At 37.1% G+C, this 12,438-nt stretch overlaps 1 protein-coding gene across 6 annotated transcripts in view; it reads left to right on the top strand.

Annotated features, from left to right (window-relative positions):
* The window catches only part of neto2a (neuropilin (NRP) and tolloid (TLL)-like 2a), a 44,216-nt gene extending 32,141 nt beyond the window's left edge, over positions 1-12,075 (top strand). For all 6 annotated transcript variants that reach the window (XM_072596238.1, XM_072596236.1, XM_072596233.1 and 3 more), the window contains 2 exons: positions 3,291-3,404; positions 10,900-12,075. In XM_072596238.1, coding sequence (XP_072452339.1) covers positions 3,291-3,404; positions 10,900-11,483 — 698 coding nt within the window. In that variant the 3' untranslated portion in view covers positions 11,484-12,075. The remainder of the gene's footprint in view (positions 1-3,290; positions 3,405-10,899) is intronic.
* The last annotated feature ends 363 nt before the right edge of the window (positions 12,076-12,438 follow it).

Below are 12,438 nucleotides of genomic sequence, written 5' to 3'. Positions count from 1 at the left end.
CCACTCGCTGTTTCCTGCCCATTAGCCAACCTCTAGCCATGCCAAATACTACCTCCAATACCGTGGGCTCTTATCTTGTGACTTAACCTTTTTAAAGGTACCTTGTCAAATGCCTTATAAAATTCTAAATACAACACATCCACTGGTTCCCTTCTAACCACTCTAATTGAAACTTGCTCGAAAAACTCTAATAAATTAGTCAGACATGATTTCCCTTTCATGAAGCCATCTCACTCTGCCTGACTAGATTATGATTTTCTAAAAGTTCTGCTCTTACTTTTTTAATAATTGATTCCAATGCTTTTCCAATAATAGATGTTAGGTTAATTGGCCTATAGTTGCCTACCTTTTGCCTCTCTCCCTTTTCGAATATGGGTGTCACATTGGCAATTTCCCAATCCTCTGGTACTTTTCTAGAATAGAACGATTTTTGGAAAATTACAAACAATGCATCCACCAGCTCTGCAGCTACTTTTTTTTAGGATCCCAAGGTACAAGCCATCAAGGCCATGGGAGCTTATCTGCCTTTAGCCCCATTACTACATCTTTAGTGATGGTGCTTATACATAATTCCTCCCCTGTATCCTTCAGTACCATTGGAAAGTTCAAAGTATCTTCCTTCGTACAGATTGATGCAAAATATTTGTTTAACTCCTCTGCCATTTTGTTGTTTCCCAAAACTGTCTCCCCAAATTGATTTTATAAGGTCCTTATGTTCACTATGAACCCTCTCTTTCTTTTTATATAATTTAGGAAGCTATTAATATCAGTTTTTATATTCCTCACTAGTTTGCTGTCATAGTTTATTTTCTCTGTCATTATTATCTTTTGTCGTCTTTTGCTGGATTTGGAATTTAACCCAGTGTTGACTGACTTTGGCAGCTTTATATTCTTTTTCATTCAATTTAAATTCCCCTAACTTCCTTGGTTAGCCATGGTTGGTTTATCCTTCTCTTAGATCGTTTCCTCCTTACTGGGATGTATTTTTACTGAGAGTCTTGAATTATCTCCTTAACTGTCTGCTACCGTTTGATATTTGTCATTCCTGCTAATCTATTCACCAAGGAAAGCATTTGTTAAAAACTGAAACAATATTGTTACACAGCTATAGGATTTTAATACTGAAAGTCAGAAATGTCGGTGAAATAACTCCAGAGGTTGGTATCCAATCACAAAGTCAGCTTTATTTACAGTCCTTGACACCGAGCCAGCTCTCCGAGTGAACAGGATGTCTGACACTCCTGTTTATATCTGTTAGCCAGAGCTCCCTGCTTGGACCAGATCAACATCTATAATCAGGGAACTCTCACTCTATGATGTTCACCTGGCTGACCTCATTATAACCTCTACAGTAGCCTTGGAAGCTATACTGTGCAATATTTTTAAGATCTAACCACTGGGTGAAGTGGCAGAGGTTGGACAGCAATGTATTCCCACATTCTCTGTGTAGATTCATGTGTCTGAACAGGCAGACTAACTGATTAATGGCTGATAACATTGCTTTGGAAAATTGCCAATAAAACATTCATGCTCCTATTTGCCAGGAATATTGTTAGTATTGATCCAATATACTTTTTGATTCTCCTTTCTAAAATTTGCCTTTAGAAATTTACAAAAATATTTGCAGACATATAGAACAAAATGGAACTGTGTAAGTAGTTGACTAGCTATTATAAAACATTTTTTTTAAAACTCCTCGTGTAAGTGAGAGAATTATTAACAAAAAATACCATTAAATTTCCAATCAGAAAGCAAGTCAGGACAGTCCTCTTGTACACTCTTAGAATCCCTACATTTGGTTCATTAAGTTCACACCGACCCTCCGAACAGCATCCCACCCTGACCCAGCCCCTTACTCTACACTATAACCCCACATTTCCCATTGCTAACACACCTAGCTTCCACATCCCTGGACACTAAGAGACAATTTAGCATGGGCAATCCACCTCACCTGCACATGTTTGGAGGAAACCAGAGCACCACCAGGAAGCCCACACAGACATGGGGAGGATGTGCAAACTCCACACAGTCAGTCATGCAAGGTTGGAATTGAACCCAAGTCTCTGATACTGTGAGGCAATAGTGCTAACTACTGAGCCATCGTACCAATCTATGGAAGCTACGCAACAGCAGCAAGAAGTAATTTTTCATTAGTTTGTGGAATGGATGAGTTGCAACACAGACCTCTGAGCTAAATTGTTAAAAGACAGATAGTTTTAACAGCAGTGGCATGACAGCTCTGCACAAATACATCCTTTTCAGTTTTATTTTTGAGTTTTGTAGCTTTTTTGGAATAAAGATAGCTTAATTAGTACCACTTTCAGGAAGGTGTGTAAAATGACTTAGTGAAATTGATTACAGCTGATAAGTGAAAAACAGATAAAATTCTCTGTGCAGAAAAGTATCTATAAGAATTCTGCCAGTCTTAATAACCTATAGAAGTTGATTCCATTTGACCTGTTTATTAACTGATTTAATTCGTTATGAAGCTTCCTTTTTCAGTCACTTATCTGAGTTCAATCCTAAATTAAGCGCACAAAATAAAATGCGTGTTCCATTAAAAATGAAGAACACAGATAATCCAAAAAATCCTCTAAGTAATGTTCTTAACTCCTATTTATAAAACAGACCTCAAGAGGCTTCTGTCACAAATTATTCAGAGCAGATGCCATTCTCATAAATATAGCACTTTGTCATTTGTATGCACATTTTTAGTCTTTCAGATCTCTACTTGTATAAAATAAACAATCCCTTCAGATATTGTTAGCATGATCCATCTTTCTTCTTGTCGTTTAAGTTACATGTTGAAATAGTTGAACCACAAAAATCCTGAGCAAGCCCCATGAAAACCCAGATCATAATTACAAATGAGAAATGTCAAAACTGCATTGCACTAGTCATTTTTATGTTGATTTCACATCCATTCCTTTGTTTCAAAATACTACTAACTAGCAATAAATCTTATCTATATTTAAGTTTCTAATGCTAATGATTGAATCGTGCTACAAATTCATGCAAGTTAACAATCAATAAATCCAACAAGATTAGGTGAATTCATTAATTTTGTGTGTGAGATTCATTTGATGCTTTTACTGTGAATAATGAAGCCATGGTCAATTTATCTAACTGACAAAGCTGAACTAACAAAGACATGACCTTTACAAAGTGCCCATTTACTGTGTTTTGTTGCTCATGGTTGAATGACTATACACAGTACTACATCACATCTTGTATAGGCTTTTGAAATATATGTGCTATAATTTATGGTGACTCTAACCTTTGTCTCAAAGCTCCCTGCCAGGACAACACATTCTTTTGCCACAGCGACATGTGCATCAACAATTCTTTGGTCTGTAATGGAGTCCAGAACTGTGTGTACCCATGGGATGAAAACCATTGTAAAGGTACCATTGTTTGCTCAGATCTGTAAAAGAAGTTGTGAGAGAAAAATGCCCTTTACTTCATCAGACTTGAAAAAGGCCATTTCTCTCAGACAGTGTATTAATAGGCTAAATCAATACATTTATCTCCATCAATGTTTGCATTAAGTATTGTTTTACAAAGTCTAACAGAACTTAACTAGATTTGACATTACCACATCTTGAGTATAGAAACTTTATTTAATACAAGCCAACTTACTCTGCAACAAAATATGACAGATTCATTTTCTGTAATGAAATGAAGGTATTTCTTATCAAGGCAGGAGACAATATTTTGGTTAATTGAGACTTGTGTTTGAGATTAATTGGATAATATTTCAATGTTTCATTTTTTTTGCTGTTTGTCCCCACCCTACTTCCACCCCATGTTAGTTACTAATGACATAATAGCCAGTGTTAAACTGACGTTATATCTGGGATAATCGTGAAAATATTCAGGTTTTCCCATGTACTTGTGTATCTTTGGTTAATCATATAACTGAATGAATGAGACAGCCTATCCTGCCACAGTATGTTCCTTGCTTTGTCAGAACTGCACATGTCAAACGTAAGGTTCAATGGTCCTGAACTAGGAGTGAGGGCTACATGCATCAAAGGGTAAGTGTGATCTTATCCTTATCCATTATTACCCATTTTCTCTTGCAATAGAGATTACTGGAAACCCTGAACAACCTGTTAGTTCCTGTAAGTTTTGTTCCTTAGAAGGGGATTAGAGTGCTGGCCTTGATTGGCATTATTCTAATATCTAACAAGCACATATAAGAAAAAGATGGCTACTTGGCACTGAAGCCATAAGTAAACAATATGTATGCCATAATGATTCAATATATCTAATTACTAAAATATTACCTATCTGAACAACTGTCGTAGGTATAAAACAGTTGGCTTCAATTAATATAATCTGCTTTCGTATTTATTTATACAACTGATGCTGACACTGTTGTTCATTTGGAAAGAAACATTTCTGCCATTCTTATGCTAGTGATGTTTTGAACTATCAAGTTAAAATGAAATCTGTTCTTGGAGATCAAATCATTAACTAGAAACAGAATGACTCTGAAGTAAAGTTGTTATAATTAACTGATGTACACTGAGGTACGCCAAATCATATAGTAAATTTCTTTCAAAGTCCCTGCTCATTTAAAGCTGTTTCTCCTGATCTCTAAACTAGTTTGTCCAGATTTTATTTTTGAATGCTTGGCAGGTAGCTTTTGAATGGTCTGTTTTAACAGCTCAGAGAAACTGTTTGTGTATGTCGAGCAATGTTGCTGTATCAGTACTATGTCATACAGTTTTTAAATTTAATTTCAACTCATGGATAGATTTTAAGACCACACACTTCAGGCACTGTTGAACTAAACAAACTATTTTGTGTTCAAGGGCAGGGACATCTTGACTAAAAGTTTTTATTTCCACACAAGAAGGCAGTTCAACAAACTAATTCACTGACAATTATCTGAACCTATTCTACATTCATTGCAGGTTTATCACCCAGCAATATTGCAAGCCTAGAAATGGATCAGGAATGCAGCCATTTCTGCAGATCTGGTAGCTTTAAAGCAGCAGGAATGACCATTTATATTCAGTTCTTCAAGTTGTTCTGCAAAACCTGCAGCCAAAAATTCCAACAGGGTTAAAGCTATCTGAGGAAGCCAAAGGAAGAGTTTCCATTTTCCTTTTCATGCCTCTCTGGCTTTGCTGTCTGCTTAACATAGAATCATAGAATCCCTACAATGGTGAGACAGGTCATTCGGCCAATCAAGTCCACACCGACTGTCTGTAGTACATCTCACAACCCATCCCTGTAACCCTGCATTTCACAGGGTAATCCACCTAGCCTGTAGATCTTTGGACTGTGGAAGGAAACCAGAGCACCCAGAGGAAGACACCGGGAAAATGTGCAGTTGCCCGAGGGTGGAATCGAACCCAGGTCCCTGGCACTGAGAGACAGTAGTGATAACAACTGGGTGACCATCCCCACCCCCCACCCGCTATGGAGTATGGAAACTCAGAACAAAGCTTTACGTCAACAGTTGGATCCTAATAAATGATCCTCAAAGAAAAGAAGCTGGGGTAACCTATCCTACCTCAATTCATGGTCACCTTTTGCAAACAATTCACTCCACACTGAGGAACCGAAAATCTCCAGGGAGAGAAAAGGGAATGGAAATCTGCTATCCTCAATCCCTAATTCCCTTTTGATCTTCTTGCAACCAGTTATGTAAGGTATCAGAATGATGCCAGTGAATGCATCATCGGGAACAAGAATAGAGAAAAACTAATTTTAAACTTTTTTAACCTTTTGATTCTTCATTTTTCTCTAAGTGTTTGTATCCGCATCAGTTCCCATGTCTCTCTTTTTTCTCTTTTTCCATCAATTACTTCTATAAGCTATTTTTCACTGCTGACATTGCAGAAACAGACCATTCAGCCCAAGTAGACCATTTTTTGCACTATCTTTCCTCAAGTAAAATATCGTAAGCCTCGGATCTTTGTTCAAAAGCCTTCTAGCATGCTCATCTAGCTTCCCCTTAAATGCATTTCTATTATTTGTCTCAACTACCTCTGTGATAGTGAGTTTCACATTCTCACTTCTCTTTGGGAAAAGATGTTTCTTCTGAATTTCCTATTGGATTTATGATGACTAATTTATATTGATGGCGTCCATCTCCTTTTTATAATACGGTATGCAGTACTCTTAAGTATGATCTAACAAGGAGTTTGCAGATTTAACTAAATTTTTTACTTTTTTATTCTGTTTGTTTTTTATCCCATGTCCTCGCTAACCTGTGGTGCAATTTTGATATTTGTACTCAGATCTATTTGTTCCTCTACCTAGACTCACTTTCTAAGTAATGTGATCTCCACCAAAATGTACTCTCTCACTTACATCCACATTGAATTTGGTTTGCCAATTATTTGTCATTCTGCAAAATTTATTAACAACCCCATGTCATTTATTGTAGTTCTTGCTATTGGCTTTGCCCCTCCCACCCCAATCCCCCAAATTTGGAGTCATTTGCAAATGTAAAAGTTTTGCTTTGATGCCTTGAACAAATTATTAATGTAAGTTATGAAAAGCAGAGATCCCAGTACTGACTCTTCTCCTGCTTTCTCCATTCTGATAGCTCCCTTTTTCGACACAATCTGCTTTCTGTCGTGAAGGCAGCTAGCAACTTATTCCCCCACTAGTTCCTCTAACTCTGAATTCTTTGAATTATTTTTTAATCCATTTTGGGGCACATAGTTGAATGACTTTTGCAAGTTCAGGTAGGTTGTATTTACCTTGTTATCATTGTCTACTCTCCCTGACCTCAACCTCAAACATTTGATTACTGCTGGTTAAGAGGATTCTTTCTTTTGAAATCTAGGCTGATTATTCATTGTGTACATCATTTCTTGATGTCTTTCTATTCTCTACTTTATAAGAAATCCATAAATTTTCTGACTACCAATGTTACCCTGATCAGTCTAAAATTGCCCATGCATTGTCTTTCACCCTCATTTGCTATCTACCAGTTCATTAGCATTACATCTTTTTAAACAAATTAATAATTTTTTTGTAGCAATGCCCCCTACAATCCCTTCCATAGATTCTTTTAAACATTACAGCACAATTTATTCAAGCAATGGTCTTTATTCTCTTTGAGTCTGATTTAATTTATTCTATATATCCTCTTATTTCAAATGCAATTTTCTCACATTGTTGCTACTTCAAAAACTAACTCCACTGGTACTTTCCATGGTCTCAATGCATTCTAATTTTCTCTTGCTCTCTGTCCTAAATCATATTTATTTATTCATATCTATATTCATAATAACCACCTTTCTCTATTCCTTTCTTTCACTGGAACAGTTCGTCTCCACCTGCAGATTCTCATCGGCTTTTATAATTTTAAACTATTCTATTAAGTCACATTTCAATTTTCACTGAGATAATAAAGTGATCCAATTGTTCTCATCTTTCTTCAGGTTTGTATTTATTCATCACAGGCAACATCCTGGACAATCTGAAGTGTATCCTCCCTTTTGCTTCGGTTTCCTTTATTTGGAATGGAGCCCAAAACTAGAATCAATACTCCAACTTTATTTTAATTGTAGTAAACATTTGTCCCTAGAATGCTATCCAATTCCCCTTGGTGATACAGTACTCAGAGGTTGTACACCCTATGCAAGAAGTACTTTTTTCATTTAGTCCTCTTAGTCTTCAATCTGTCTATATAGTGATATATTGGTTAAGTATTTCATACTCCATCTCAACAGATAAAGTGTGTCCATTCTACGTACTCTACATGACCTCTGTTTCAATGAAAAGTTTATTAGAGAACAGTTTAATACTGTTGTGCCTGCCAAAAGAACATCCAATATTTAATAGCCATCTGTTATCCATTATGCCACAACCAGTCTAATACATAGTCAAGCACTTTCAGCTGCAGTAGACTGTAATCACTATCTAGAGCACACTGAAAATGGCATAATATGCAGTTTTGATAGATTTTGACACTGTGTTCTTTAATGTCTTGCAGGAATAAATGAATGGACATTAGAAAGAGTACATTTTATATCATTAGCAAACCCAGCTTTAAACTCACCACATTTTGGAAGAGCGTGAATATTTAGTTTTGCTGTTCATTACATCTCCATTTTATGTCTTGTTTTAAAGGGACTGGTCTTGTCGTAAAGCATTTATAAGCTGTACTGAACTATCATCCTAAGAACATTCATTGTGCCTATGTGATTGACTAAATAATTAAGGAAGACATAGACATTCTTGTAACTAATATTGATTTAAGTGTGTTTAAAGCACTCAGGCATTCTCTTGAGCTTTCAATGTCTGATTATTTCGGGAATGTGCAGGTAATATATGTTTCAAAGTTACTTTGATTTCTTAAAGATTCTTTATAAGCTGGAGCAGTGTAACAGTGAGTGCATCAGGACAAATTATATGCTTTTTCCAATAATGGATGGAGTTTCTTTCCCAAGAACTATAATTATTTGCCATCATTCTGCATAGTTCATGAAATGTACAGTTTTATAGCTCATTCATAAAACCCATGATAACTAATGCAATTGAATTTTGCATCAATTAAGAGTTCTTGTACACAATTGGGTAGAATCATTAAAGTCACTTAAAACTAAATAAATCTTTCTTATTACTGGTGAACTATAAAGAAAACAATACCCTTTTGGTGCATATATGAACTACTTAAGATAAAAGTGGAAATATTCTGATTTCATTAATCCAAATTAATCCTCAATTCGCTATTGTATTGTGGATGTAGTATAAAGAAAGTAAAAGAAGATGATTATGTTGGTAATGAGAAAGAGAAGTTTTTTGCAGCAAGCATAGAGTCATAGAGATGTATAGCACAGAAACAGACTCTTCGGTCCAACCCATCCATGCCAACCAGATATCCCAATCCAAACTAGTCCCAGCTGCCAGTACTCAGCCCACATTCCTCCAAACCCTTACTATACACATACCCGTCCAAATGCCTTTTAAATGTTGCAGTTGTACCAGCATCCACCGCTTCCTCTGGCAGCTTATTCCATACAGGTACCATCCTCTGCATGAAAAAGGTGCCCCTTAGGTCTCTTTTATATCTTTCCCCTCTCACCCCAAGCCTATGCCCTCTAGTTCTGGACTCCCACAACTTGTCTAATTACTCTATCCATGCCCCTCATAATTTTATAAACCTTTATAAGATCACCCCTCAGCCTCCAACACTCCAGGAAAAAACAGTCCTAGCCTATTCAACCTCTCCCTGTAGATCAAATCCTCCAACCCTGGCAACATCCTTGTAAATCTTTCCTGAATCCTTTCATGTTTCACAACATCTTTCCAATAGGAAGGAGACCAGAATTGCACACAATATTCCAACAGTGGTCTAACCAATGTCCTGTACAGCCGCAACATGACCTCCCAACTCCTGTCCTCAATACTCTGACCACTCTTCACTATCCTATCTACCTGCGACTCCACTTTCAAGGAGCTATGAACCTGCACTCCAAGGTCTCTTTGTTCAGCAACACTCCACTTGTGATTGTGTGCGGAATCTTATGAGTGAACAGGGGATTGTAGAAGAGTGATGGGGAGAAATGAAAGAAATGTTAGCAGGAGTTGTTCAGAGAGAGGGAGAAATCAAACTGCACTCTTGCTGTTCTTGTGAAATAATAATTGAATCCCACGGGAAATGGTGCTGCTTTCATTGGATCTCTCAGCTTCCTCTACCCAGCCTTGCTGGATAGTTGAAACAAAAACAAATTGCTGGAGAAACTCAGCAGGTTTGGCAGCATCTGTGGAGAGAAAACAGATTTCACGTTTTGAATCCAGTGATCCTTTTTCAGAGCAGTTGAATAGAACTGCTGGATATTTATCTGGGTTATGGTCCTGCAGGTACTTGTGGGGAGGGAGAAAAATCTCCCTCCTCACCCTGACTTCCCCACAAAGATCTCCAGGAAAGAACAGTCAACTTGTGAAGAGTTCTATAATTTAGTCACCTAGTCATCCTATTCCAGCACTGCAAAATCAGGCATATCATTATAGGAGGTGTATTCCTGATTTGAATAAGCAGACAACAGAAAATTGTTTAATGAAAATGGGCAGACTGGGCAGAGGCCTGGGACTTTAAAACTCTCAGGACTCAAAGTGACATCATTCTGCTTGTACTCCCACCCTGCTCACTTAATGTAATCCTCAAGTTGAAACCAGACTTATAACTGAATTTAACGCATTTAATGTGCTTTATGTTAATGATCTCTAAGCGCTACTTTGCAATTGTGACAGAGCTAGACTTAAAGATAATGAATGACAGACTTCAGTAATCCAATGGAACTCTAATATTACTCCGTGAGATAATTTAGTTAGAATTTTTGCCGTTTATGAGGTAACATATGCATTTTAATAAAAAATAATTGCATTTGCCCAAGTCTCTAAAGGGTTCATTGTGTTCTTTCATATTGCCTTTTGGGTTGCAAATTAAGTAAATTAGAAATAATGAAGAGATGTTATTGTAGAAGAATTGTCCATTACCTTGGAATGGTTATTATGTCTGACTGGCTGGTTTATAAGCTCCTCAGAATTCACTTGGAGTTCTGAGCAAGATTTAAATATAGGTCTCCTTTCTTTTCAAAAAATAAACTTATTCTGATGCTGTGTGGATTTGAACCAACAGAGGACCTAGTAGAATGCAGTTGTGCCTAACACTGTACAGGCCATTGACTGAGCTGTGAGTTAGCCCAGATTAGTTGTTCTAGTTCTGTTTTTGTTAACCTGTTTGGAGGTGTTATGAAGGACTTGAACCCAGAGCTTCTGACCCAGAGGTAAAGACACCACTGTTATGCCACAAGGTCCTATATTCTGGTTTTTCTCAAAGCAGTTTTATTTTTGTGTGCGTGTTCATTCAAAGTGGTACTGACATGACTACATTTACATTTTTTTATTTTTGTGCTTTTGCAGAAAAGAAGAAGCCTGGCCTCTTTCACCAGATTACCAAAACCCATGGAACAATCATTGGTATTTCATCAGGAATTGTTTTAGTTCTTCTTGTCATTTCTGTACTCGTACAAGTAAAACAACCTCGCAAAAAGGTTTTGGCTCGCAAAGCAGCATTCAACAAATCAGGATTTCAAGAAGTATTTGATCCACCTCATTATGAACTGTTTTCCCTAAGAGACAAAGAAATAACAGCAGATTTGGCTGATTTGTCTGAAGATTTTGAGAACTACCATAAACTCAGGCGCTCCTCATCCAATGCCTCCAGATGCATCCATGATCATCACTGCGGCTCACAACCTCCAAGCATAAAGCACAGCAGGACTAATCTAAGCACAATGGATCTTCCATTTCGGAATGATTTCTCTCAGCCACAGCCAATGAAAACATTTAATAGCACCTTCAAGAAAAGCTGCTATACTTTGAAGCACTCACAAGACAGTCCAGAACGAGTCATAGAAGACAGAGTGATGGAGGAGATTCCTCCTGAAATCTATGTACGTGGCAGAAATGACACTGTGCAACGGTCAATGTCCATTGACTTCTGAAGTGGAACTGCTGTGCTGTTACTGAGCATTACCTTTTGATCTCTTTCTCTTGCAGAAACTGTACTGGCAATTTAGCATTTCCTTTGGCATTTTAATATATCCTGATAATCAGCTCAATAGCAACACATGTGGAACTGGGGTCAGTTTTCCTTGACCCCTTGGATTGACTATTTCTGTGAGACAAACTGTTGATGACAGTTCTTAATAACAGGCTCTGTGTTCTGAAATTTGTGAATATTTTATCCATTGATAATTACTTACTGTAAATATGCTAATGGTATAATTCTTTGGTTTCCTGCTCTTATCACTTTAATTGTTCTAATCCATTGGAAAGAAGCCTCTTAGCTGAAATATAAAAGATGAGAAACAGCACCAGATTTACATCTGAAGTACTTTCAAACATCTTTTCTTTTAATTATAGTATTAATTTTTAGACTCTGCTAGGCTATGGTTTTGAATGACGTTTCTACGTGTTATGGCCTTTTTTTTACATATTAATTTAACACATTTTAAATCATGTCATCAATATGAATAAAGTTACTATTAGTGAACTCACAGAATTATGTATTTGCTAGATCAAATAAAAAGCTTCTTGAGATGCAAAATTATTTCTTTCTGTATATATTATTCAGAACATCAAAAGAAGAATAAAAGAGAAGTACAGCACAGGAACAGGCCCTTCGGCCCTCCAAGCCTCTGCCCATCATGTCCTAACTGAACTGAAAAATAACTCTTTCCTTATTTGGTCCATGTCCCTCTGTTCCCTCCTGTTCATGTAACCATCCAGATACCAATGTGCCTGCTTCCACCACCTCTTCTGGGAGGGCGTTCCAGGCTCCTACCACTCTGCATGAAAAATTTCCCTTAAACTTTCCCCTTCTCACCTCAAATCTGTGCCCTCTTGTAAATGAAACTTCAACCCTGGGAGAATGCTTCTGACTCTATGCCTCTCATA

This window comes from Chiloscyllium punctatum, chromosome 26, assembly GCF_047496795.1.
Source record: "Chiloscyllium punctatum isolate Juve2018m chromosome 26, sChiPun1.3, whole genome shotgun sequence".
NCBI classification, from domain to species: Eukaryota; Metazoa; Chordata; class Chondrichthyes; order Orectolobiformes; family Hemiscylliidae; genus Chiloscyllium; species Chiloscyllium punctatum.
The sequence above is the reverse complement of the archived record's forward strand: the minus strand, read 5'-3'. Positions and strand labels throughout refer to the sequence as shown.